The 26389-nt window shown below is 39.9% G+C and overlaps 1 protein-coding gene across 1 annotated transcript in view; it reads left to right on the top strand.

Moving 5' to 3' along the window:
- The window catches only part of LOC131251260 (ferredoxin-dependent glutamate synthase, chloroplastic-like), a 175449-nt gene that overhangs the window by 134689 nt on the left and 14371 nt on the right, over positions 1–26389 (top strand). The window contains exons 15-22 of the mRNA XM_058251878.1: positions 7103–7161; positions 7338–7443; positions 9895–9991; positions 21208–21323; positions 21398–21595; positions 21720–21830; positions 23435–23674; positions 23787–23885. Coding sequence (XP_058107861.1) covers positions 7103–7161; positions 7338–7443; positions 9895–9991; positions 21208–21323; positions 21398–21595; positions 21720–21830; positions 23435–23674; positions 23787–23885 — 1026 coding nt within the window. The remainder of the gene's footprint in view (positions 1–7102; positions 7162–7337; positions 7444–9894; positions 9992–21207; positions 21324–21397; positions 21596–21719; positions 21831–23434; positions 23675–23786; positions 23886–26389) is intronic.

Genomic DNA, 26389 nt, shown 5'->3' with positions numbered 1-26389 from the left:
ATGTGTGTGTGTGTGGGATGGATGAATGGATGGATGTTTGGATGATTGGATGGGATGGTTAGATGGATGGATAAATGGGATGGATGGATGGATGGTTGAATGGATGGTTGGATGGATCAATGGGTGGATGGATGGATAGATGGATGGTTGGATGGATGTTTGAATGATTGAATGAGATGGTTAGATGGATGGGATGGTTGGATGGTTAGATTGGCGGATGGATGGATGGTTGGATGGGATGGATGAATGTTTGAATGATTGAATGGGGATGCTTAGATGGATGGGATGGTTGGATGGTTAGATAGGCGGATGGATAGATTGATCGATGGGATGGATGGATGGGATGGATGGATGGTTGGGATGGGAATGGATGGATGGTTGGGATGTGAATGGATGGATGGTTGTTTTACCTACAAAAGAACGTTGTCTTAGTAAAGGCAGTGTACTACATCCATAATTTTTAACATTTGTTAATTATTTTTAAATTAAAATTTTAAATGTATTATAGAAAAATCACCAACCACCTTGAAATTCTCTAAAAATGTAGCCAATAGATTGCTGATATAATTTTATTTTTAATAATTTTTATTATTTTTAATTAAAAATAATTTTTTTCTAAAAAATCACAAAAAATAAATAAATAAATAAAAATACATGAATAAGTGGCTCAAGCCTCATACATGTTTGATCTCATGTTTGGAGTGTAAGATTGCAACCAATTTGGGAGAAATTAGGGAAATTTAGAATTTTCCCCAATCTCTCCCAAATCGGACCAGCTGCCCACAAATTTCAAAAGTAGAGTGTACTATGATGATGATTTCATTAAACATTCCCATATTTTGTGAAATTTGACTCAATAGACCGTTGCTAGAATTGGAATTTTGATAAAAATATATATTTTTTAATATTATTTTATCATTTTTTAATTAAAGATTTTTTTTTTTTTTTTTTCCAAAAAATCACTAAAACTTTATGAATCAGTAGATCAGGCCTCATACTTGTTTGATTTCATGTTTTGAGTGTAAGATTGCAACTAATTTAGAAGAAATTGGGGAAATCCCCCATTTTACCCCAATAAGACTACCTACCCTCAAATCTTGAAATTGAAGGTTCAAATCCTTAATTTTCCATGCAAAATATGGTGAATAAAAAAAATTTCTAACATTTTGGCCTTGACTTTGTATGAATTAAACCAAAAAAGAAAAAAAAAGAAAAAAGGATGGAAATGCAAAATGACTCATCGAATGTAAACCGGCCCCAAACCTAAAAAAATCTTGATTCTGGTATGAAATCTTTGTTTTTCTCCCAAAAGATTGCAAAGGATAGACCGAAATCCACCCACAATGTGTTTACTCTAGAGAAGAATCAAAGAAAATGACAAAAAAATAAAATAAAAAAATTTGAAGTTTGGAGTGTTTTTTGCAAGAGGCATCAAAGTTCCTATCAGTGTCAATGATATTTGTCGATATTGACGAATATCATCGATACATAATGGAAGACATAACTAGAATATGGATATATCGTCAATATATATATTCATCAATCAAACGTCCAATGCCATACATACTATTGAGAAGTTTATCTGATGTGTATCTTACTATGGCAAGAATCATCAATCAAGTTTACATAACTTGTCAATTGATCCATTTATCCCCCTGGAAAAAAAGAAAAAAAAAGGAATTTTTTTATGATAACGGAAGACATAACTAGAATATGGATAATGGAGAAGGATAAAAACACAAAAGCAAGAGAACAAAGTTTAGAAAATCTCATCAAGATGATTTGTCACTTTGGATGGAGAAATTCACTGTAAAAGAGTGCCCAACACCTTATTTTCTTCTCATAGTGTGAACTTTGGGGAAAAGAAATCAATAATTTTAAAGTTCCCTGAAACAGATTTGGATGTGCTAATGCACTACAGAAGGCAAAACAGATTCAGATTTACGATGTCAAAGTTTACTCAAAGTCTTCTTTGTTCAGCTATTGAAAAGCCCAAAAATTCTTCCTTTTGTTGCTAATGGAAATAGAAGTGGGAATGAAAAAGGATTTTGGTGTAAAATTAGGGCTGCAAGTGGGTCAGGTCCATTCATATCAAGGGAAGTCTAGATCCAACCTGGCTAATAATCATATCCAAATTTCCAGCACAAAGTTGATCCATTAGTATAGGTGTTGGGTCTAAATTGAAATAAACTGGGTTAGGTTGGGTGTGGTCTGAGTCAGCGTTTTGAGTTTCAGCGGTATTATTCATAATCTCCCTGATATTATTGATATTGACAGCTCGGCGACACTAATAACACTGGTAGTAAAGGTGTAAGTGATATATCACTTAAGTATTGCTAATGTTTTCGACTGAGTAAATTCCAGGCACATGTATCATGTACCGATATTGCCAAAATTTTGTTTATTGAAAAAAAAAAAAAATCCATTTCAAAATTTTTTCATGGGTGCATGGTTGTATGAGGAAATGCATCTTTATATGTGTGTATATGTATGCATGCATGCATAGATGGATGGATGAATGTATATTATTTGTGTATGCATGCATACATGGATGGATGGATCATGCATGTGTTCATTTATGTATGTGTCATTATACATACATGTATGATTGGATGGATCATGTATGTGTGGTTGTATGCAGTGTTTAAATTATTGGCGATATTATCAAATTATCGCCAATAATTTCGGTATTGCTAGAGTTGCGACACCGAAACTCCCTTTTTTCGTTTCTCTTCCCAATATCACCGATTTTTCAGCGATTTTATCGATTTTTTGCAAAAAGTCCAGTTGTCACTCAGTGTTCGCAATATCGGCCGATAGTATCGGTATCGTGGTCCAACAATACTGATACTATCGAAAAAATTGGAAAAAAGAAAAAAAAGAAAAAAAAAAAGAAAGAGAGAGAGAGAGAGAGAGAGAGAGAGAGAGAGAGAGAGAAACTTTCAATAGGGTAGATTTCCACACCTGTAGAATAGATTGCCTTGATTGGAAGCTGTATTTGGTGGGCCATTTGAATATTTGAATCGAAGCTCGCCATTCGTAGGTTATCGTAAAGGAAATCTCGATTCCCTTTTTTTCTTTCTTCTATTAGATTGTTACTTGAAAACGGAATTGATTTATGAAGAAAATGCAGAAAAAAAAAAAACAAAACAAAACAAAAACCCAGAGAAATCTGGAAATTTGGGGAAGAATCCAGGGTTTCTGGGTCTCTTGGATGAAAAATGGTGACGTCACCAAGTTCTGTGGGTCCCACCATGATGTATGTTTTGTATCCACATCGTCCATCCATTTTGAGGGACCATTTTAGGTCATGAGCCAAAGAATGATTTAGATCCAAATCTCGAGTGGACCCCACCACAAAAAGTGGAGAGAGTGACGCTCACCATTAAAAATTTCTAATGGCCACAAAAGTTTTCAATGAAGCTGATATTTGTGTTTTACCTTATTTAATGTTTGTGTTAACTTATGAACAGATTGGATCTCAAATAAACATCACGGTGGACCTTAGGAAGGTTTCAACGGTGGGTGTAACTCACTCCACTGTTTTCCATGGTGGGGTCCATTATAGTTTTGGATCTACCTAATTCTTTGGATCATGCCCTAAAATGTTCTCTCCAAATGGATGGACGGTGTGGATACAACACATACATCATGATAGGATCCACATAACTTGGTGACATCACTTTAGTAGCGAGTCTCGCTACTCAACCCGTCATATAGCTAATCTGCGTCCTTTTTCATCGGGCACGGCTACACGTGGCACGTACGCATCTTTTCACATGTGTAGTGGGCCTCCAATATGAACTGTTTATGTGATGTGGCATCCCATAAACTCCCATGAACCAAATTTTACCTTGATCTAAAACTCTGGTGGGCCAGCAAAGAAAGATGCAAATCAAGGGAGAAAATTGTTTTCTTTTATAATGGCCCACTAAAGTCTTAGATGAAAGCAAAAGTTGAACCGTAGAAGTTTCATGGAGTGCTGCATCACTTAGACCGTTCAGATTTTGGACTCACATCACATATGATGAGTTCTCAGAAAGTTCTCACGATCACTCTGCTGCGGGGAAAATCAGCGTTGGCGTGGATTAGGAGCCTAGAGATGGATGGTCTGTCAGGGCTCTGTAAGGCCCACCATGATATATTTGTTTTATCTACACTGTCCATCCATTTTGATATGTTATTCTAGGGAATGAGCCCAAAATGTAGCCAGATATGAGGCTCAAGTGGTCCACACCATGGGAAGTTGTGGTGGGAATGATATCCACCGTTGAAGCTTTCTTGGGGCCCATCATGATGTTTATTTTCCATCCAATTTGTTCATAAGGTCTAATAGACCTGGATGAAGGGAAAACATAAATATTAGCTTGCTCCAAAACTTATGTAGACCTCGTAATTTTTTTAATGGTTGCCATTCAATGATCACTTTTTCATGTGGTGTGGTCCACCTAAGATTTGGATTCGTTACATTTTTTGGCCCATACCATAAAATGATTTGTCAAAATGAGTTAACGGTGTGGATACCAAATCATTTTAGCTTATTATCCAAAAAATAAGCACATCCAATTATCAAGTGGACCATACCAAAGGAAAAAGTGGTGATTGACGATTAATGGGCCACAAAAGTTCTGGATCAATCATATATTTGTTTTTTTCTTTGAGTTCATTTACTTTTACGTGTCTTAATTACTGTATGCCAACTGCATTTGTAATATATAAACTCATTTGGGTTGCTATTAAAGTGATTTTTTATGGCATCGCATGCTTTTTGGGTCCCATTAAATGAAAACTTATTATGTAATGTATTCTTTTCGCAATTTTTTATTCCTAAATATGTAAATATGTGTATTTAGCCATGTTTTGAAGTTTCACTGAAAAATTCCATCTTTTTCCCCATGTTTCCCTCTTTTTCCCCGCATTTTTGTTTATCGGCGATAACGATATTATATCTTTATCTCTGGCTAGCGAAACTTGTAGCAATACCGACAACTCGAACACTGGTTGTATGTATGTATGTATGTGAATGCATGGATGGATCCACCATTTTCCACGTGTCCTCAATGTTACCATCAATTGGCAATACATTTCCATTTTCCCAGTACCAGCGATATCGAGACATGCTTCCGTATCCCCAGTCAACAATACATTTAACGATACCAATACTATGAACACTGGTTTGAGTTAGGTTGTAAGAGGGTCTAGACTTAACCCATTTATCTATGGGTTGAGTCCAAGTTCGGTTTGCCTTAATTTTGTTTCTTGTCTAATATAGGCATTCGTTGAAGCACCGTACCATACATTTTCTTTAGGTAGATTTCTTTGCTCTTAGGTAGATTTTGTTGCTCTTTAGGTAGATTTCGTTGCCTTAGTTACCTTAACTGAGGGAATTTATGGGTCGGGTTCCTATCTCATTTGGATCAAGTCGCCTTTTGAGTGATACTTACCTGACTGCTTCAAAGGTTTGGATCTAGGCTGGTCAAGTCTAGTCAACTTGATAGCTTCCAGAGAAAAATGTCTTGGTGTTTTGGACCGAGAGTCGGCCAAGTGGTCCTAATTCATATCTAACCCATTTATTATCGTGGTGGGTCCAATGAACTGTTGGGTTGACTTGAACCATTTACATTGCTATGTAGAATAGTGATTAGTTGCAAAATAATAATAATACATACATACATACATATATATATATATATATATAGAGAGAGAGAGAGAGGCATGCACACTTGCGCACCTTTGCACACGTGTCATGGACCCAAAATTCGAACGGTCCTGTGATCCGGCACCCCATGAAACCCCCGGGGATCAATTTTCACCCTAATCCAAATCTCTGGTGGACCATAGCAAAGAGAGATGCAAGAAACTGTTTTCTTTTACCATGGCCCACTAAAGTTTTGGATCAAGGTAAAAGTTGGGCCTTGGGTAATGTAAGGGCATTTTCACACTAGGCTCGAGTGGGGTGGCATGTGGGATGTAGGGGCACACTTGGGGTGGGCGGCCCATGTGAGGTGGAATCCATATGATGTGGGGCACACGAGGGGGGTTCGGCTGAGGACCTAATACATGGGATGTGGGGCTCGGGCTATGAGATAAAGGGATTGATTCGTCACGCTTTATCAATTTGAGCTTTTAAGGCAAGTGGTTAGTTGTCCTGCGTCAAGGTGGTATCAGGGCGGGAGGTCTCGTGTTCGAGACTCCTCACCGGGGTTGGTTAATGCAGGGGCATTTTCACACCAGGCTCGAGTGGGCTGGCCTATGGGATGAAGGGACACACTCGAGTTGGGCAGCCCGTGTGAGGCAGGTGGCTCGTGTGAGGCGAAATCCATGTGATGTGGGGCCCATGAGGGGGGTTTGGCCAAGGACCTAATCGATGGGATGTGAGGCCCGGGCTATGAGATAAAGGGACTGATTCGCCACGCCCTATCAGTTCAAGCTTTTAGAGCAAATGGTTAGTTGTCTTGCATCACTAGGCATTTCATGGGGTGCTGCATCACGTGGACCGTTCAAATTTGGGGTTCACATCACATGTGATGAGTTCTCAAAAAGTTCTCACGGGAACTCATGAGATCTGTTGCACAGCATGTAGTAGAACCATACATGAGAAGTATTCCAAAACTTTTTTATTAGCATATTACAGATCTCCGTGTCTATCTTGTCAAGATTTGTTTGTCACTATTTATTGTGGTTATGAAGAAAAGGTAGCGTGTCTTTTTTAATTTTCACACACTTCTGTGTTTTTTAGCTTTCTATTATATTTATATGGTCAGGAGAAGATTGACAAAGGGTCTCACTTTAGCTTGTGTATGTAACTTCGGTGGGCTTCAAGTAAAGAACAAAATGGTATCTTCTTAGATGGGCCTCAACTAAAGAACTACATACACTTCAAGATCATTGTACTGTGATTTTTCTAGAATGAAGTTGACTTCCAGATCATCTTAACTTCGTTCTACCAATTAGATATATTGTTATGGGAGTTCATTTAGTTTCACTGGTTTGGATTTTTATTTTTATTTCTTGTGATTTGATAATAGGTTTAGGACCTAATTGATCTTTGTTCTGTCCCATTTGTTGAACATAGTATACTGATGTTTTCTTAATGTTTCAGGCAGTAAAATATGGACTTCTCAAAATTCTTTCTAAGATGGGCATCTCATTGCTTTCTAGGTTTATATCACCCCACACCAACAATGTCTTTTGTTTCTTTTTTTTAAATATGTGGTGCTCTATGCCTTTCAACAAGCAATTGCGACCAATGGATTGGACAATACACAAGCACACATATTTAGTGCATTGGCTGTAGATTATTACCACAGGGCCACTAACTACTTTATTGCTACCAGTTATTGTGGCGCGCAAATATTTGAAATTTATGGCCTGGGAAAAGAGATAGTTGATCTTGCATTTTGTGGAAGTGTATCAAATATTGGTGGGCTAAGTCTTGACGAGGTAAGCAGCACAATAGACAGGAAGTACTCTCTCCATCTCATAATTGCCATTTTTGTCTGCCATTCCTAGTAAAGCTGCAAACTGATCTTGAATAAAGAAAAAATGCAAATTGGTCTTGACAATAGCCACTATATTATTAGTTCAGAAATTGTATGGGGTCTTTTTTTGGAACCCACTGATTTTTTGACACATTAGTTATGTAAGATAAACATGGTGCAGTTCAATATGGTAATACCTTTGTTTGTGTTTGGATGCACAACTCATGACAAGGCTAATGAAGAGTTGACAAAGAAAATAACTTCTTTGACAATCCAGTTTGATGGAGATAATATCCTCAAAAGCATAAAGATAAGATGTTGTTGTTCCTATTTCTTCCTAGTTTATATGTTTTCGTCTTAAATGGGCAGTCTTCTAACTGAAAACTCCAACCTTTTGTAATCACACTAAAACTCAAAGCTGCATTTATCCTATCAATCTAATCCTTGGCACAATACGTCAAATCCTAGCATAATATCCCAACTACTTTTATCTAAGGCCTTACTAGTCAAATCCTATCAAAATAAAATTCTACAAAAATAGCCCTCCAACCAAGGGTAAGATACCCCCCCTCTTGACAACAACCTTATCCCCGTGGTTGCTTCAAATTGCTTCCTTGTCCCATACAATATGTACTCATCTTATTGTGGCTTTTACTTAGTTGCATCTTTAACCTACTTATAGAATAAATATATCTTGCTAATATATATATATAGACACACACACCCACACCCCACCCCCCCCCCACACACACACATATATATATATATATAGAGAGAGAGAGAGTAATGCTCACCTGGGAACTGGTTCTCCCGAGAACTCGTGAGCACTTTTTGAGAACTCATCTCACATGATGTGTATATGCAATCCGAACGGTCCACTAGATCACCTCATGAAACCCCTACGGCCCAAAACTTATCCTAATCCAAAAATCTAGTGGGCCATAGCAAAGTGAGAGGCAAATCAAGGGAGGGAATTCCATCTCACTTTGCTATGGCCCACCAAATTTCTGGATCAGGCTAACTTTTGGGCCTTAGGTTCATAAGGTGATTCATCTAGTGGACCATTCAGATTTCGTGCTCATATCACGTATCAAAAACTGCTCACGAGTTCTCGTGAAAACCTGTTCTTAGGTGAGCATTTCACCATATGATGAGTAATGCTCACTTAGGAACTGGTTCTCATGAGCACTTTTTGAGAGCTCATCTCACATGAGTGTATATGCAATCCGAATGGTCCGCTAGATGAGTCACCTCATGAAACTCTTACAGCCCAAAACTTAGCCCGATCCAAAAATCTAGTGGGCCATAGCGAAGTGAGAGGCAAATCAAGGGAGGGAATTCCATTTCACTTTTCTATGGCCCACCAGATTTCTGGATCAAGCTAACTTTTGGGACTTGGGGGTTTCATGAGGTGATTCATCTAGTGGACTGTTCAGATTTTGTGCTCATATCACGTATCAAAAAGTGCTCAAGAGTTCTCATGAGAACCAGTACTTAGGTGAGCATTTCGTGTGTGTGTGTGTGTGTGTGTGTGTGTGTTGCATCTGTCATTGAGGACTGAATTTAGCATCCCAAAATATCACAAAAATTACATGAAATGCCGTTAAGCTAAAGATCAAAACAGGAAATAAAAAGACACTAGAAAATAACAAAGAAATAAGCAGTGTTTTAAATATCGACGATATCAGCCAATATATCCCATGATATATCTTGTATCCCGCCTGTGCGATATGAAACGCACAAGTAGTGGGATATATCCCACATGTTTGATCCGGTGAGCTTTTTTTTATTTTCAATACTTTTTTCTGTAAATCTTGTTAAATCAGTGTCACATTGTTACAAATCCATGTGAAAAATCATGGACTAGGAGCTTCGATTTCGAGATTTGGAGGAGAAAGACCGAGTTGCGGAAAATTGAAAAAAATCAAAATCAAACATGCATGTAACCTAATCTAGTGCTTCTTCTTTTGCTTTTGAATGTATTACTTGTGTTTCCACACGTCTTCTTACATTTATAAATTATATGAATAGACTTTGAATATACTTGCATCAATTCAGTTAGACAACGCATAGATTAGGACCCCATACAAAGAAAACCTATTATGTGCACTTGATTTTTATAATGTTTTGATTTGTAAGTGTATATTGATGTCTTTTTTAACAATCACTGAAATTTCATTGAAAAATTCAACCAATTTCCAATGTTTCCAACAACAACGATACATTACGTGATACAACTGATATATCCCATGCGATAACCGATACATATCCGTATCCCAAGGGTATGATACGTAACACGATACCGATATTTCGAACACTGGAAATAAGTGACCCAGTGTCAAGATCCGTCTCTTACTTATCTTGATCTTATTCCTTGTTGATTTTACTTATAGAATATCTTTTCTCCTTGAAGTTGGCAAGGGAAACTTTGTCTTTTTGGGTGAAGGCTTTCTCAGAGGATACAGCTAAGAGACTAGAAAATTTTGGGTTTATACAATTCAGAGCAGGAGGTAATATTTTCTGTCTTCAATTTTATTTTATTTTTTTGATTACCAAATGTACCATAAATATCCATGAGAAAATCACACCACAACAAATTTTGTTGTCCATTTTCATTCATTTTGAATTATAAGTTCATGGTATTACACAAGCATTCTTCCCTTCGTAATTTTGTTCAAAGTAAACCTGCTGATTGTCTTCGTAATTTTGTTCAAAGTAAACCTGCTGATTGCCTTCGTAGTTCTATTCAAAATAGAGTTGCTGATTTGATGCAGGACACGGAAATTAAACATGATATGCAAGATTCCAGACTTTAGATCATACTAATTTAGAAACGTTCACAAAACTTCCACATCCCGCATAAAGTCAAGCATTCAATCAAGGGGAATCTACAAGGATCCAAGCCTACACATGCTAGGGCTGGATCAATTAAAATTATAGACCAAACAATGATCAAAGGAGAGTAGATTCATCCACACATGCAAAGGATTATTTTCCCAATCAAAGGGATTCACATGTTTCAATTCGGGAAACCCTAGGGTTGAAAAAAGAGGAATAGAAATTGGGATTTAGGATAATCTAGGGTTAAGGCTAGGGAAATATGGTGAGAGAAGAGTGAAAGAGAGGACCTGGGATCAGTTCACACGTGTGGGCAGCAAGCGGGCCTGACGCACGTGCGTGGATTGTGGCCCGCGCATGTGTGGGGCCCACGAACCCAAAAAGGGTTGATCGGCCGGGGTTGGGCCACCCACACACCAATTTTCAGATCGAACGGATGACCGGTTTGAGCACAGTGCTCCGCCGAAGTTTCAGCTCTCCTGCAGGGCCTGATTTTGGAAATCTATTGTAAAGAAGGATTGGCTGCAAAATAACGGTGGATTTGAAGGTTGGATGACTATAGGAGAAGATTAATATGGATGGTAGGAGATTGGGGCAATTTGAGATGGGTGTGGCTTCGCACCGCGGTAGTTAGCCCTTCGAAGAATGGAGGGTTTCGCACCCAATTAGGCTTCCACAACTCAGAGATTTAGAGAAGCAGAAAATGCGAAAATTTTATTTCAATCTTCAATGAGAAAAAACCTACAAGGGGTTGCCTATTTATAAGAAAACTCTATACCCCAAAAGCCACGCCATGTGCGCACACTATTACTTAGAGATGAAGTAACAAAAATAAGAACTGATCAAAGCAATCTAAATCGTTCATGATGTTTCTAATAATGATAATAAACAAAACTCAAAGTGTAACGTCTCGAAAAAATCCGTACAAAGACCTGAGTACCAACTTAGGCAGAAATCGCTAAGGACCGAATCCTTTAGAAATTAGACGAAAACTAATTAAGTACTAAACTGAATTAATCGGTAGATTAGCTTGAACCGCTTTCTATACGATCCGTAAGACCCAAAACCAGTAGAATCGTTAACTCTACATTACCTAAAAACCTGGGATCAATCTCAAAACCCAGTTGCTCTTAGGAGCATCATGAAACTCCGTATCGGACCTGGACCGCGCGTCGAAAGTCCGATTACCACGAAACTATACGGTTATGACCACCTTACTGGGCTTGACAACCTTCTCGGAAATCAAGTCCCAATAGTAACCAGAAACGCACGACTTGAGCCCGGAGCGAAGTGTGTGAGAAACGTGAATATCTTTAGAAAATGAACTCAAACTTAAGTGAATTGGGCCATTCGCTTGCAGGCCAAATTTAAGGTTTCAGACCGTCAGATTCAGACCCAACTACACCCTCGGATCAGGGAAAATTTCCAACACATGTCAGTGCACTTCTGGCCCTGATCGAGTGACGACGACCGTTGAACTGAAACGAGTCCTCCGCGGTCGATCCGTAAATTCGATCAGACTGAAAACTTAACCTAATATAGATCCATTGTCAGGGAACTTTCTCTGGATCGTATGCAGAAAATGGGCCTCCAGATGAGCTTCGTTGGCCCGAAACAACTACCCTTTGGCTATATCCTACGTATACGTGGCCCTGGGGCCATTGACATCAGTTCTGGGCCTATCTAAGGGCCTTAACCCACCCCTCTCATTCCATACGAAATTCCTAAACCCTAGGGGAGAGAAGAGAGAAAAGAGGAGGAAAAGGTGAGGAGAAGTGAGAGAGTGAGAGATAGTTGTCGGGATTCGATCCCACCACTCCACGTGCTGAATCCTCTCTCCCGTGTCGCTATACCGGCAATTCCGAATTCATTCTTAGGTAAGAAATCCTAACCCTAATCTGTTTTAGATATCCAAATAGAGTGAATGGCGAAATAGCTAACCTATTTCATGCGTAGACAAAGACTTAGTGTTCGAACTAAGTTCGATACGAGTTTACCGGCAAAAGGTGTGGACTATAAACGTTTAGGTTATGGTTTTCAAGGCTTTCAATGTCAATTAACGATTGATGACTAACTTGATTACTATCACATGTGCTTAGATACGATGTTTTCCGAATATTACATATATATATTATTTTTTTTAATGCATTCTGTGTTTGTTGAAATGTTTGATTGAATATGGAATTATGATTTGTGCTTGTTATGATTGATGTTTGAGGATACATGATTGTTATACGTGTGGCAACTCCCTTGTGAAAGGATTTGCTATAATACCTGTTATAACTACTATATTACATGTATGTTGATATGTGTAGTCTAAGTGTTTAATAAAATACCTGAATGAGAAAATGCTTGTTGAAATGTATTTAATGAGGGTGTTGGGATAGGATTCTCAATTCCCTTATCTATAGTTACAGTTTCTTTTATATAACCTATCTTACTACTACGTGATTTACGGATGAAATGCCTATGTATAATAACATGTGTACTATGTGATTGTTGAAATGCTCAAATGAGATTTATATTTAGATTGGTTGTCACATGTTATTTGACTATCACATGTGAATGCTATTGTTTTAGAGTGTGATTGGGGCTACGATGTAGTCCAGGCAATCGGTAATGATTCCTGGATCAGTGGCCAAGGTCGTTTCGCCACACAAGACCCGTTCGATGAATTCGAGTCGTACGTTGTTTGTCGACAGTGGTTAGGCCACGCGGAATGCTTACGCACTCCATGTCAATCAATTCAACGTACGCTCATACTAGTCGAGCTTGTCAAGCAACCCGTTTGGTCTAATGTATGTTTACCATGTATGGACGCTACTACTTGAATCTAAGGTACCAACTTACAGGTGAAAAGCCCTTTTAACCTTGGCACCACGATCCGCTAAGACTTATGAGCCGGGCATGGTAGTATGGGACACCGTGGTCGAGCTGTCGGCTTACACTGGGGTGACGAGCCTCCCCGTAGTGACCAGTGAGCAAACCAAACTTGTGAACCGAATACGGTGGTATGGGACACTATATTCGAGCTGTCGGCCTACCCCGGCGCAGTCTAGCTGTGATCTCCAGTCGGGTTGGTGACAAGCCTTCAAAAATAGACTGCCAGTTAGTAGGGCGTTGGTGGTTGTGCCCTCGAGTATACACTAGGACTGCGATCAGGTAACGAGCCTTTCCGTAGTAACCTTGAGTGTAAACTAAGCTTGCGTTGAGGTGACGAGCCTCTCCGTAGCGACCTGGAACTGCCATCATATGTGACCAACTAGGATTGACGACCCTAGATGGATCATTGTTTGGGTCAATGATATAAAGGGAGGTATCTTAGCTTCTCGAACCTGCTGTATGAATAAACCTAAATAAGAACTTGGCTAACACGATCATGCACTGCATTGCATGTGCTTTAGCGAGGAAGCACACGTTTACCGAGAATGTTGCATGCACGATCGTGAGACAATGTCGCTGAGGGAGTGTAGGCGAGGGCATACATCATTGACTCATACCATTCTTGCATTAACAAGAGTACTTAGGACATGATTGTTATACTGCTTTATCATTACTGCTTGACTGAATTGATATCATTACTTAGGACGTGATGTCGAGGCTTATGAGGCGGAGCCTGACTTCTACGACGACGAGGAGTTCTCCTACATGCAACTCTCTGGCGGGTCTATGTAGACCTGGAGTTACGTCACTGGGGCTACAGGGATATGGATTAGATGACATTACACTTTATTATTTTGTAATTTTGGGAACTATACATATAATTTATTTGACCTGGTGATATGTTGATACTCTGGGGATTTACAATCACCTATATGCTTTATATATCTATCACAGTCTTCCACTTGCATAATCTAATTGTCTCTGGAGTATGTTATGCTGATTTGGTATAATCACATTCATGTTTAATGCACTAATACGGATAACATTTAATCATCATTATCTATGTTGCATAAGTGATGTGTTGGAACTCGGGAGTTGGGCATCTGTTCGACCCTTAATTTTCAGGGCGTTACACAAAGTCCCTAGATCATCTAGGATAGTAGGGCACGATCATAAGATCCAACGGTGGGATCCACATGATGATCGGGTCCACTTTAACCAAAACACACTCCTCTAACTAGGAGGCCTTCCCTGGACGTCGTTATCAATCCAGATCGACGGGGGCCCCCTCCTCCTTGCGTACGTGCGTAGTGGGGGCGTGCGTGTGCGCGGGATGTCCTCATCAACTCTCCCCGATTGTGAAGATTTCGCCACGGGCGAAACAAAACTTCTAAACCGCTCCAAGATGTCAGGATCAACTCATTGAAGCTCCTCCTCAGTGAGCCACGTACTATCTGAAGCTGGGCGTGACTTCCACTTAACCAAGTACTTTTGAAACCCACTGTCCGACGTTGATACTATCTGATGGTCCAAAATATCCTCTATTTCCTCTCTGGGTGTAGAAAGGGAAGGTATGGGAGGTAGAGGATAGGAAGAAGAGTCAAGGAGAGGTCATGGATTAATGGAAAGGTCTGGGGAATCAGGATGTTAGGCGAAAGGCTGGACAATGTATTAGGGGTTCCCTGAAAAGCAACTGGATCCTCCACATTGAATGCGGAACTAATTCCAATGGAAGGTGGAAGATCTACCACATATACATTGAGAGACTGTTTCGTTTTATAATTTTGAATGGTCCAGTGCTACGCTCGTGTAATTTACGAACGACTCCCTGAGTATACCACTCCGGCCTGATGCGGACCATCACAGAGTCCCTTACATCGAATTCCTTGAAACGTTTATGCTGGTCTGCAGGAAGTTTGTAATGTTCATTACTAGTATCTTTCACCTGATTTCTTGATGCAATGAATGAATGTGATGCGCAAAAGACTCTACAGACTCTGATGGCCTATGGGACAGTGACATAGGGATAAGATCAATAGGCTTCCTAGATTTATAACCAGTAATGACTTCAAAAGGACTTAAACCTATGAACCTATTGACAGAACTATTAAATACAAACTCGGCTATAGGTAGTACGATGTCCCATGTCTTAGTGTGCTCCCCCACTAAGCATCTGAGAAAACTCTCTAGGCTCCTATTGACCACCTCAGTTTGACCATCGATCTGAGGGTGGTAGGCAGAAGAAAATTAGAGCCTAGTATTCATCATATGTCATAGTGTCTTCCAAAAATAACTCATGAATCGTACGTCACAATCAGACACTGGTTTTTGGTAACCCGTGAAGTTTGACGACCTCACTAAAGAACAGTTTGGCAACATGAGATGCGTCAGAGATCTTAGAACAAGGAATGAAGTGAGCCATTTTAGAAAAACAGTCCACGACAACAAATATAGAATCGTGTTTCCGAATAGTCTTGGGGAGCCCAAGCACGAAATCCATATTGATGTCCTGCCAAGGGATGAATGGAACTAGCAAAGGTGTGTATAGTCCCGTATTTTGCTTTTTCAGCTTTGCCAGTTGACAAGTGCGTCATTGCCCTATAATTTTGGCCACATCTCACTTGAGGCTTGGCCAATAAAACACATCTTCCACTAGGGCAATGGTCTTATCTCGACCAAAATGACCCGCGACCCCTCCTGAATGTAACTCCTAGACAAGAAGATCGCGGAGGGAGGTGTGCGGTATGCATAAGTGATCACTCCTAAACAAGTATCCATCTAAAATCAAGTACTCACTGCTAGCTCCTGACAGACTCTCTAACAACGACGTGTACACAACTCCAAAATCTGGGCACTCACAATAATCCTTTCTGACACACTCGAGGCCCGTGATTTCGACACTCATGGAATTGAGTAACGTGACTTGACGACTCAACGCGTCGGCTGGCTTATTCTCTACACCGGCCTTATGCTTAAGCACAAAAGTATACTCTTGAAGGAATTGAACCCACTTAGCGTGCCTGGGGTTTAATTTCTTCTGAGAGTTCAGATATCTCAAGGCCACGTGATCTGAGAATAAGACAAATTCTTACGGCAATAGATAATGACGCCAGTGGCACAGTGATCGCACTATTGCATAGAATTCTTTGTCATAGGTGGAGTATTTTTGCTTCGCCTCATTCAGTTTCTCACTAAAAAAGGCGACAGGATGCCCTTCCTGACTAAGTACTCCTATGTCGACTCCTGACGCGCCCCATGTGACTTCAAAAGCTTTTGAAAAATCCGGAAGTCGCGTGACTGGAGCTTCAGTCATCCTGACTTTTATCTCCTTGAAGGCTTTCGAGGCTGCCTTCGTCCATTGAAAATCTCCTTTTTTTATACAATCCGTGATGGGAGCCATAATGGAACTAAAACCTTGAATGAACCACCTATAGAAGGTGGCCAAGCTGTGAAAGCTGCACACCTCGTGAATATTGCAAGGTTCAGGCCAATTGACAATGGCTTTGACCTTCTCGGGATCCGCCGACACACCCTCAGCTAACACAACAAAACCTAAGAAGATAACACTACTAAATATAAACGCACACTTCTTTAGGTTGGCGTACAATTTTTCGGCTCTAAGGATCCCACAAACTTGCCTCAAATGGTTGAGGTGTTGTTCCTTGGTCATGCTATAAATCAAAATATCGTCAAAGTAGACGACCAGGAACTTCCCCATGAAGGGTCTCAACACTTGGGTCATCACATGCATGGAAGTACTTGGGGCATTAGTCAGCCCAAAAGGCATGACTAGCCACTCGTATAACCCATCTTTCGTCTTAAAGGCTGTCTTCCACTCATCACCAGGGCATACACGGATTTGGTGATAACCACTTTTGAGGTCAATTTTTTATAAGATAGTAGCGTTGGCCATCATATCCAACATGTCATCAAGACGCGGTACGAGAAACCGATACTTGACTGTGATTTTGTTAATGGCCCTACTATCAACACATCCTCCATGTGCCATCCTTCTTAGGTGTAAGAAGGGCAGGCACGGCATACAAGCTCATGCTCTCTCGAATGAAACCCTTTTCTAAGAGATCATCAATCTGTCTTTTCAACTCTGCATGCTCCTTTGGGTTCATTCTGTAATGAGGGAGGTTTGGTAGAGTCACCCTAAAGACTAAATCAATGGCATGTTGTATATCCTTCATAGGAGGAAGCCCATTCGGTAGATCCACAGGAAAGACATCACAAAACTCATCCACTACCGAAATGGCTTCAGTGGGTAACTCTACACTAGCCTCTGGTGCACTCTCCCTAGCCATAAGGGCGTACACCACCGAGTCTGACTCGGTCTCTTGCTCAAAGTCTTTGATATTTAGAATATGGAGAGGCTTAGACTTCGACTTCGACTCCTTCAATTCCTTCGAGCCGCTCACACCACTCTTTGTGGTGGACTCCTTTCTAGTCGTGTTCTTAGGAGGAAGTGGATTTAGCTTGACTTTCTTGCCCTCAAAGTAGAATGTACACACATTTGAACGACCAAATATGGTGACATCTCTGTCACAGAGGCAGGGCCTACCCAAAATAATATGGCCAACATCTATGGGAACTCCTAAGAACTCCAAAGTGTCTTTATATGATCCAAAACTGTATAGGAATAAGACAACGGTGCGAGACTAGAATGGAAGTTTCATCAACCCAAGACACTTTATAAGGTTGAGGATGAGCTTCAAGCTTCAAGCCCAAATGGCTCACAGTGCTAGTTGATGCCACATTAGCACAACTACCACTATCCACAATTATTTTACAGCTCTTTTCACCACATTTTGCATAAGTATAGAAGATCGTGTTACGGCACCAATCATCAGTATTCTTGGCTTGTGCAAAGGCGCAACACACAACTGTCAAGGTCGCAGACTCTTACGCTCCCTCTTCCTCATCACTAAGGGTCTCTGTTGGCTCATACTCTTCCTCATTGCCGTCACTTTCTAGGGCCACTACTTCTACTTGCCCATCAATAAGGAGCACCTTGGTGCCCTCTTTCGTGCCGCACTGGTGGGCAAAGTGACCACACCCCTAACATCTAAAACACCTAGTTGCATCACTTCTGCGCGAGCTAAACCCGACAATTCCTTTACCCTTACCATCATTGAGCCTAGACTGAGAACTACTAGAAGGGTTGTTTTGGTATCTAGTGTTAGGCTTAGCCCCAGAAAGGTTAGCCTTAGCACCAGAATCGCGAAACTCAAACCGCCTTCCCATAGATGCCTTGAGGTATTGCTCAACCACTACTTGATACAACTGTTCAAGAGTATCTATGTCCTTGGCAAGTAACTCTTTCCTAATGTCAGAACGAAGGCCTGTCTTAAATTGAGCAAGAGTGAGTACGGGATCCTTATCAACTTCATACCTGATCAAGTACTCTTCGAACTTTTCAATGTATTCTACCACACTCATAGAACCTTGTCAAAGAGATTGCCATTCGTCAACTAACCTCAAGTAATAAGAGAGAGGGAGTTACTTCTCCTTGAGAGTTTCTTTCATTTCTTCTCAATGGACTATTGGGAGCTCCCTCGACCTTTCTTTCTTTCGCTCAACAGTAGTCCAAAACCTCTTTGCTTAGCGCATAAGCTTCATCTTGGCGAATCAGACCCGACGAGCATCCGACATGTCATACCACTCAAAATAGTGGTCCATATCCGCCAACCAATCTAGAAAAACTTTAGGGTCCAAGTGGCCATCAAACGTAGGGGCATCTACTCTAACTCCCTTGAGGAGTTGCGCATCTGGGTCATAATGATCATAATGTCCCTCGCGGAGTGAGTGCACAGGTGCGCACCCATGACCGTTTCTTTGGCCACCTCCATTCCTAGGTCTGTCCTCTTGACCACCTGTTTGTGATTGGGTATCTACCGCAATGGTGGTTTCTAGTTGGATAACGCGCACATTAAGCTGATCCAAGCGTTGGTCAATACGTTGTTCCAAGCGCCTACCCAAAGACTCAAACTATCGAGTTAGGTCGTTCACGGATTCTTGCAATTGCTCCATGTTTTGTGTAGGGTGCAAACCAAAACCAGACCAATACGCGTGAGCATACAACCGCTCACTCAAAGATCCTCTAATGCAACTATATGCACCTAAATGGGACTAAATGATCCTATGAGACTCTATATGAGGGAAACTACACAACACTACTAAAATTCCAGCAACATAACTGCCTAAATAGCTTGTTAACAGAAAAATCAGCTATGAACATTGGGGATTTTCTGACAACAGAAAATTCAGCAGTCCATGTCGTGAATGACGGGTCCTAAACAACCCTATATGATGATATTTAATGCAAAGTAAACGTGAGTAGACTAAACCCTAAACATGTAATGCAATCCCCTATGAAAAAACTTGGCTTTGATACCAAATTTGATGCAGGAGACGGAAATTAAACATGATATGCAAGATTCCAGACTTTAGATCATACTAATTTAGAAACATTCACAAAACTTCCACATCCCGCATAAAGTCAAGCATTCAATCAAGGAGAATCTACAAGGGTCCAAGCCTACACATGTTAGGGCTGGATCAATTAAAATTATAGACCAAACAATGATCAAAGGAGAGTAGATTCATCCACACATGCCAAGGAATATTTTCCCAATCAAAGGGATTCACATGTTTCAATTCGGGAAACCCTAGGGTTGAAAAAAGGGGAATAGAAATTGGGATTTAGGATAATCTAGGGTTAGGGCTAGGGAAATATGGTGAGAGATGAGTGAAAGAGAGGAAAGAGTGGACTTGGGATCAGTCCACATGTGTGGGCAGCAAGCGGGCCTGACGCACGTGCGTGGATTGTGGCCCGCATGTGTGTGGGGCTCACGAACCCAAAAAGGGCCAGTGAGGGGTTGATCGGCCAGGGATGGGCCACCCACACACTAATTTTCAGATCGAACAGATAACCGGTTCGAGTACGGTGCTCTGCCTAAGTTTTAGCCCTCCTGCAGGGCCTGATTCTGGAAATCTACTATAGAGAAGGATTGGCTGCAAAATAACGGTGGATTTGAAGGTTGGATGACTATAGGAGAAGATGAATATGGATGGTAAGAGATGGAGGTGATTTGAGATGGGTGTGGCTTCGCACCACGGTATTTAGTCCTTCGAAGAAGGGAGGGTTTCGCACCCAATTAGGCTTCCACAACTCAGAGATTTAGAGAAGTGGAAAATGCAGAAATTTTATTTCAATCTTCAATGAGAAAAAAACCTACAAAGTGTTGCCTATTTATAAGAAAACCCTATAACCCAAAAGCCGTACCATGTGCACACACTATTACTTAGAGATGAAGTAACAAAAATAACAACTAATCAAAGCAATCTAAATCGTTCATGATGTTCCTAATAACGATAATAAGCAAAACTCAAAGTCCCTAGATCATCTAGGGTAGTGGGCCATGATCATGAGATTCAATGGTGGGATCCACATGATGATCGGGTCCACTCCAAGGAACCAAAACACAGTCTTCTAACTAAGAGGCCCTCCCTGGACATTGTCATCAATCCAGATCAATGGTGGGGCCTTCCTCCTCCTTTCATACTTGCGTAGTGGGGGCGTGCGTGTGCGCGAGATATCCCCATCATGATTGCCTTGGCAGTTATGTTCAAAATAGAGCTGCCTAGGCAAGCTTCCTCTGATCATACATGCCAAGGGGGGTTTTGTAAATGTCTTGTAGGTTGGACTAGGGTGGCATGCAATGTCTAAGTCACCGGACTATAATACCGTACTGTTAAGGTGTGTCATGTGTACAAAATTTTTTGGGGGATTTCACTGAAATACTTGGATTTTTTTTTATGAAATTGTGCTTGGACTTCTAATGGACCTTTTTCCGTCTCATATTAAGATGACATCTTATTATTTGATCTTGCATGATTTGTGTTTGAATAGTTATCCTTACTGTTCAACCTTGAAGTATGGTCTTGCTTCCACATGCCAAATGCTAAATCACATCTTCTCTCTTGTTCATATCCATAGGAGAATATCATGGAAATAATCCTGAGATGTCCAAACTGCTTCACAAAGCAGTTCGACAGAAGAGTGAAAATGCATTTTCAGTTTATCAGCAGCACCTTGCTAACCGTCCCGTGAATGTGAGTTGCTGCATTTTTCTGCATTTTTTTGCTTCAAATGCAAGTTTTGCTAACCATCTTTTTCTTTTACATAGGTTCTTCGAGATCTTCTTGAATTCAAAAGTGATCGGCCCTCAATTCCTGTGGGGAAGGTTGAATCTGCAGCTTCCATTGTTCAGCGCTTCTGCACGGGTGGGATGTCACTTGGAGCAATTTCCAGAGAGACACATGAAGCAATTGCAATAGCAATGAATAGAATAGGCGGAAAATCTAATTCAGGAGAAGGTGGCGAGGTAATTTTGTTTGCTTATGTGTAAACTATGAAGAGCAAACAATTTCATCATTCTGATTTTGATTCTTAGTTGCATTTTCTGGCTGGTGATGTTCATTTTCAAAGTTATTAACTTCACTATCCAGGATCCTATTCGTTGGAAGCCACTTTCAGATGTTGTTGATGGGTACTCGCCGACACTTCCACACCTCAAAGGTCTTCAAAATGGTGATACTGCTACAAGTGCAATCAAACAGGTCACCAGAATAAATCTGTCCACTCAAGAAGTTTGCTTTGCTGCATAATGTTTGCATTCTATCACATTCTATGTATAGGGATTTTTGGCTAGTAACATGTCACATGTGGCATTGTTCTTTAGCTGAATGCATAGAAGGGAAAAAAAGAGATCTCACTTGGAGAGGGTTTTATTAATATTATTTACATTCCTACTTCAAATGGTTTCTCTGCTCTTTATTGTTAGCATACTTGATGCAAATCATATAGCTTGACAAGTCAAAAAAGACTCAACAGAACTTGGCCAAGTCAATTTGATCAGATTTCACCAAAAGTCTACTTTGGATCAAGACTCGGTCTAAGCTTAGTTGACTATAATTGAAAGAAGTTGTAAAAATTAATAAAGTTTTGACTCGACTTGCAAAGACTGGACACCGTTATATTTTAAATCATCATCGCCGTTATCTAAGCCTTGTCCCAATTATTTGGGGTCAGCTACATGAATCATGTTTCATCATTTCACTCTATCGAGGGCCATAACATTATATTTTAAATATTATTGATGCTTTATTTCCAAGACTAGATCTAGGCTCGAGCAAGTGTTCAAATGTAGTGAATTTTCAGTTAAGTTTCGGTTTCTAAATTATGATGCAAATGCACTTCTTTTGTAATTCTACTCTTTGGGTGTAAGTGTTCAAAGTATTGGTATCGTTACAAGTTTCGTTGGCCAGGGATACGGAAACAATATCGATATCACTGATAACCAGAAATGCAGGAAAACATGAGGAAACCGGTAAAATTTTTAGTGAAACTTCAGGAGATGCTAAAATACACATATTTGCATATTTAGGAATAAAAAATTTGCAAAAAGAATGAATACACAATAAGTTTCCATTTAATGGGGGCTTAAAAGCATGTGTCGTCGTAAGAAATGGTCTAACCATCCCATTTATTCCATCTAACCATCCAATCATCCATGCGACCTTCCATCCAAACATCCATCGATATTGCAGAATATCGATAAGTCACGATATTTTGCCAAGAAATCATTGACAATTGGAAATTAAACGAAAGATTGTGGTCTTGATATCATGCATGTTGCGATAACGATAATATTGAGATATTATCAATATTAGCAACAACAAATTAAAACTTGCATACAGCAATGTGCTCATAAAGAATTTGAAATATAATTTTTTTAATAAGTTAACTTTTCGTGATATCTCTACATTGGTGATGTTATTGAAATATCGCTGATACACTTGTGATACAAGCGTCGCCTAGAATTCACACAGTAAAAAATTTTAGCCATAGATTGGCGATATTGATACATTGGCAATACGAGCGACGCCTGTAATTTACATAATTGAAAATATTGGCGATATCGATTCATTGGCGATACTTAGCAAGACGTTACTGAGATGTGGAATTTCTAATACTACCAGTGTTATTAGTATCACTACCAGTGTTATCGGTATCGCCAAGTTGGAGATAACGATAATATCGGAGATATTTCGATAATATCAAAAGATAATTCAAACAACGGGTTTAACTCAATGCATGCTGAAATTGGGACTCAATTGTATCATTTATGGAATTAAATGTCTCCATTATGTGTCCTTTAAAGGTTGCGTCAGGACGTTTTGGTGTCACACCAACATTCTTGGTCAATGCGGATCAATTGGAGATCAAAATTGCACAAGGAGCAAAGCCTGGGGAAGGTGGCCAACTCCCTGGGAAGAAAGTTAGTGCTTATATTGCAAGGCTTCGAAATTCTAAACCGGGGGTTCCACTTATATCTCCACCACCACACCACGACATTTATTCTATCGAGGATCTTGCACAGTTAATCTTTGACCTTCATCAAGTAAGGTTTTGCAGGTTTTCAAGGGTGTTCTTTTTGTTTTTTAACTGTCACTAACAATTTTTTTCACTATTCTTCTCGATGAAAAAGTTACTGACTTCTGCCTAGTAAACAGGTCAACCCTAAGGCTAAGGTATCTGTAAAGCTTGTAGCAGAAGCTGGCATTGGCACTGTGGCTTCTGGTGTTGCAAAGGGTAATGCTGATGTAATACAGGTACTTTTTTCTTAACAGTATGTGCTTGTTGTTCACCGTGTAACTTCCAATTTTCCATGTTTTTGTATTATTTATAATAGTGGATGTGAAAAACGTGCAATCTACACATGGAAAGAGTGGAAGTGGTTTGCTAGGAGTGGGAGTGAGGAAAGGAGAAGCAGTTGCAAAAGCGGCGGCTACTCTTGTGATGGGTCACTTCTTGAGGGGAAGAGAAGCAGTTGTAAAAAGTGGTTATTCCTATGATGGTTCACCACCATTTTGAAAAATGTTAGTGACTTATCATCCTCAGACATGTATTCATGCCATCTATCCAGACCATTCGTTCAAGACAGTTCAAATTGAGAGAAATAGTGGATGGATCATATTTATAAAGTCACGCTGTCACGACCCTAAATCTGGTGTTGGTAATCTATGATTACTATACACCAAATTTTGGTTGACAGCCTCCATAGAACTCCGATTTTGGGACTTCCAACTATCACATACTAAGTCCCATAAGCGGGGCTCCACAAGGAGGATTTCTGAAAGTAAAGACGATAAACACGTATCATTTCTCAAAATTTCATCATATTCAACACATATTACTGTGTACAACTGAGCACATCAAGGCAAAACCAAAACATAAACAATGTCATATTTACTATACCTGATGTACATATTCAGGGTATTACAAAATATATATATATATATATACACACGCACACACACACACACACGCACACGCACACACACTGATATGTACAAAACAAAAAGGACAACTGGAGTCTGTTGCATCTACTCCTGCAGCTCCCTACTCTCACCTGTAAAAAAAAAAAATAGAAAGGAAAGCTTGAGCTACTAAGCCCAGTGAGTGCGTGTGCAGTGAAAATGCATGTTTCATGTCATGCTCATATAATGCACATGAATGCACAGGCTTTCTGAATTGATAACAATAAACTAAAGATACAATGTATTATGCCACTTTTTATGTTCCAAATCATTTTTATATACAGAGATGGGACTTCTACCCACTTATAACATACATACGCTTTCAACGTTTTCACAACTTTTCATATTTCCCAAGTGGATCACCAAAGTCTAAAACAGAGGTGGGACTCACATATAATTGCTACCCACATGTATAGACTCTTCCATCGTGGTCAACTACAGAGGTGGGACTACATAGTTCACGGGCCGAACTAGTCTAACTCACTTGTGTTGAACCTCACTATCTACTTAACAGCGAGAAGTCATAAGTCGCCTGGCAAAACGATAGCGGACAATTTACGAGCTCATCACACACAACCTATCTTTGCTTGCCCATAAGCAGGTCAAGTCAAACCTCTCAACCAATCGACACGCGTTGGTGGGAGTCGCTACCTACTTTAGTATTTCGGCATTCCAACGCTCTGTTTTTCCACCTGGTCTAGACATTGGTTGCTCCTAATGGTACCAATCGGGGTTTAGGGACTTTCACCTACGGACCCTCTAATCATGTCCTGTTTAATTTCATAATAAAGTATGTTTCATCGCATTTACAATCACCACATGCATGAGTCCATACACAATCACAATATATATATTTTTCAAGACCAGCAAAGGATGACCTTCCTCATGTGGTCTCCTTATGAAGTTTAAGTGTTTCATCGGGGTCTCATGTAATGCATCATGTCTCTAGACGGTTCACATACTAATCATAGACACATAGTCTGTCGCAACACAACCCACTATGATCACCATACCATGATATGAATCATTCACTCTAAATCATACAATGATACAACACCTATGAACCATGCATATGATATGCACATGACTTAGCCAATCTAACTCCAATCCGGGATTCATTTCGCTATAAGACTTCATACCACAAGCATGCTTTTTCTCAAGAATTAACTACATCAAAATGAGGAAGGATAATTCTTTTAAACATTTTGTCAAACAGGTATCGGGCGGACTTTTTAAGGGACAGAGAGAAACCAATGGCAATACATATGAATTTAAACAAAACTAAATCATCTCTATTATCTAACCTTCCATTAATAATCTCGCTAACTAAATCAGAAAATCCAGGAAGAACCTTCAGACAATCCGGCAAGAACCTAACCCTAGATTAGTAAATTCAGCAATCACTTAACCCTAAATCAGAAAATCCAGCAATCACCTAACCCTAAATGAAAATCCAGCGATAACCTAACCCTAAAACAGAAAATCCAGCAATAACCTAACCCGAAAATATAAAATCCAGCAATCACCTAACCCTAAATAAAAATCCAACAATCACCTAACCCTAAAACAGAAAATCCAGCAATAATCTAACCCTAAAACAGAAAATCCAGCAATAACCTAACCCTAAAACAGAAAATCCAGCAATAACCTATCCCGAAATTAGAAAATTCAGCAATAGGGTTTTCAAGGAAACCCTAATGTACACATATGCGTGCTCCTAATCTATGTACTCACCTATAACTATCATAAGATTGGTTCTTAACCTCAGCTTTTATTTCCTTTTCTTCTTCTTCTTC

Source organism: Magnolia sinica, chromosome 7, assembly GCF_029962835.1.
Source record: "Magnolia sinica isolate HGM2019 chromosome 7, MsV1, whole genome shotgun sequence".
Classification (NCBI taxonomy): domain Eukaryota; kingdom Viridiplantae; phylum Streptophyta; class Magnoliopsida; order Magnoliales; family Magnoliaceae; genus Magnolia; species Magnolia sinica.
This window is presented reverse-complemented; position numbering and strand designations above follow the sequence as displayed.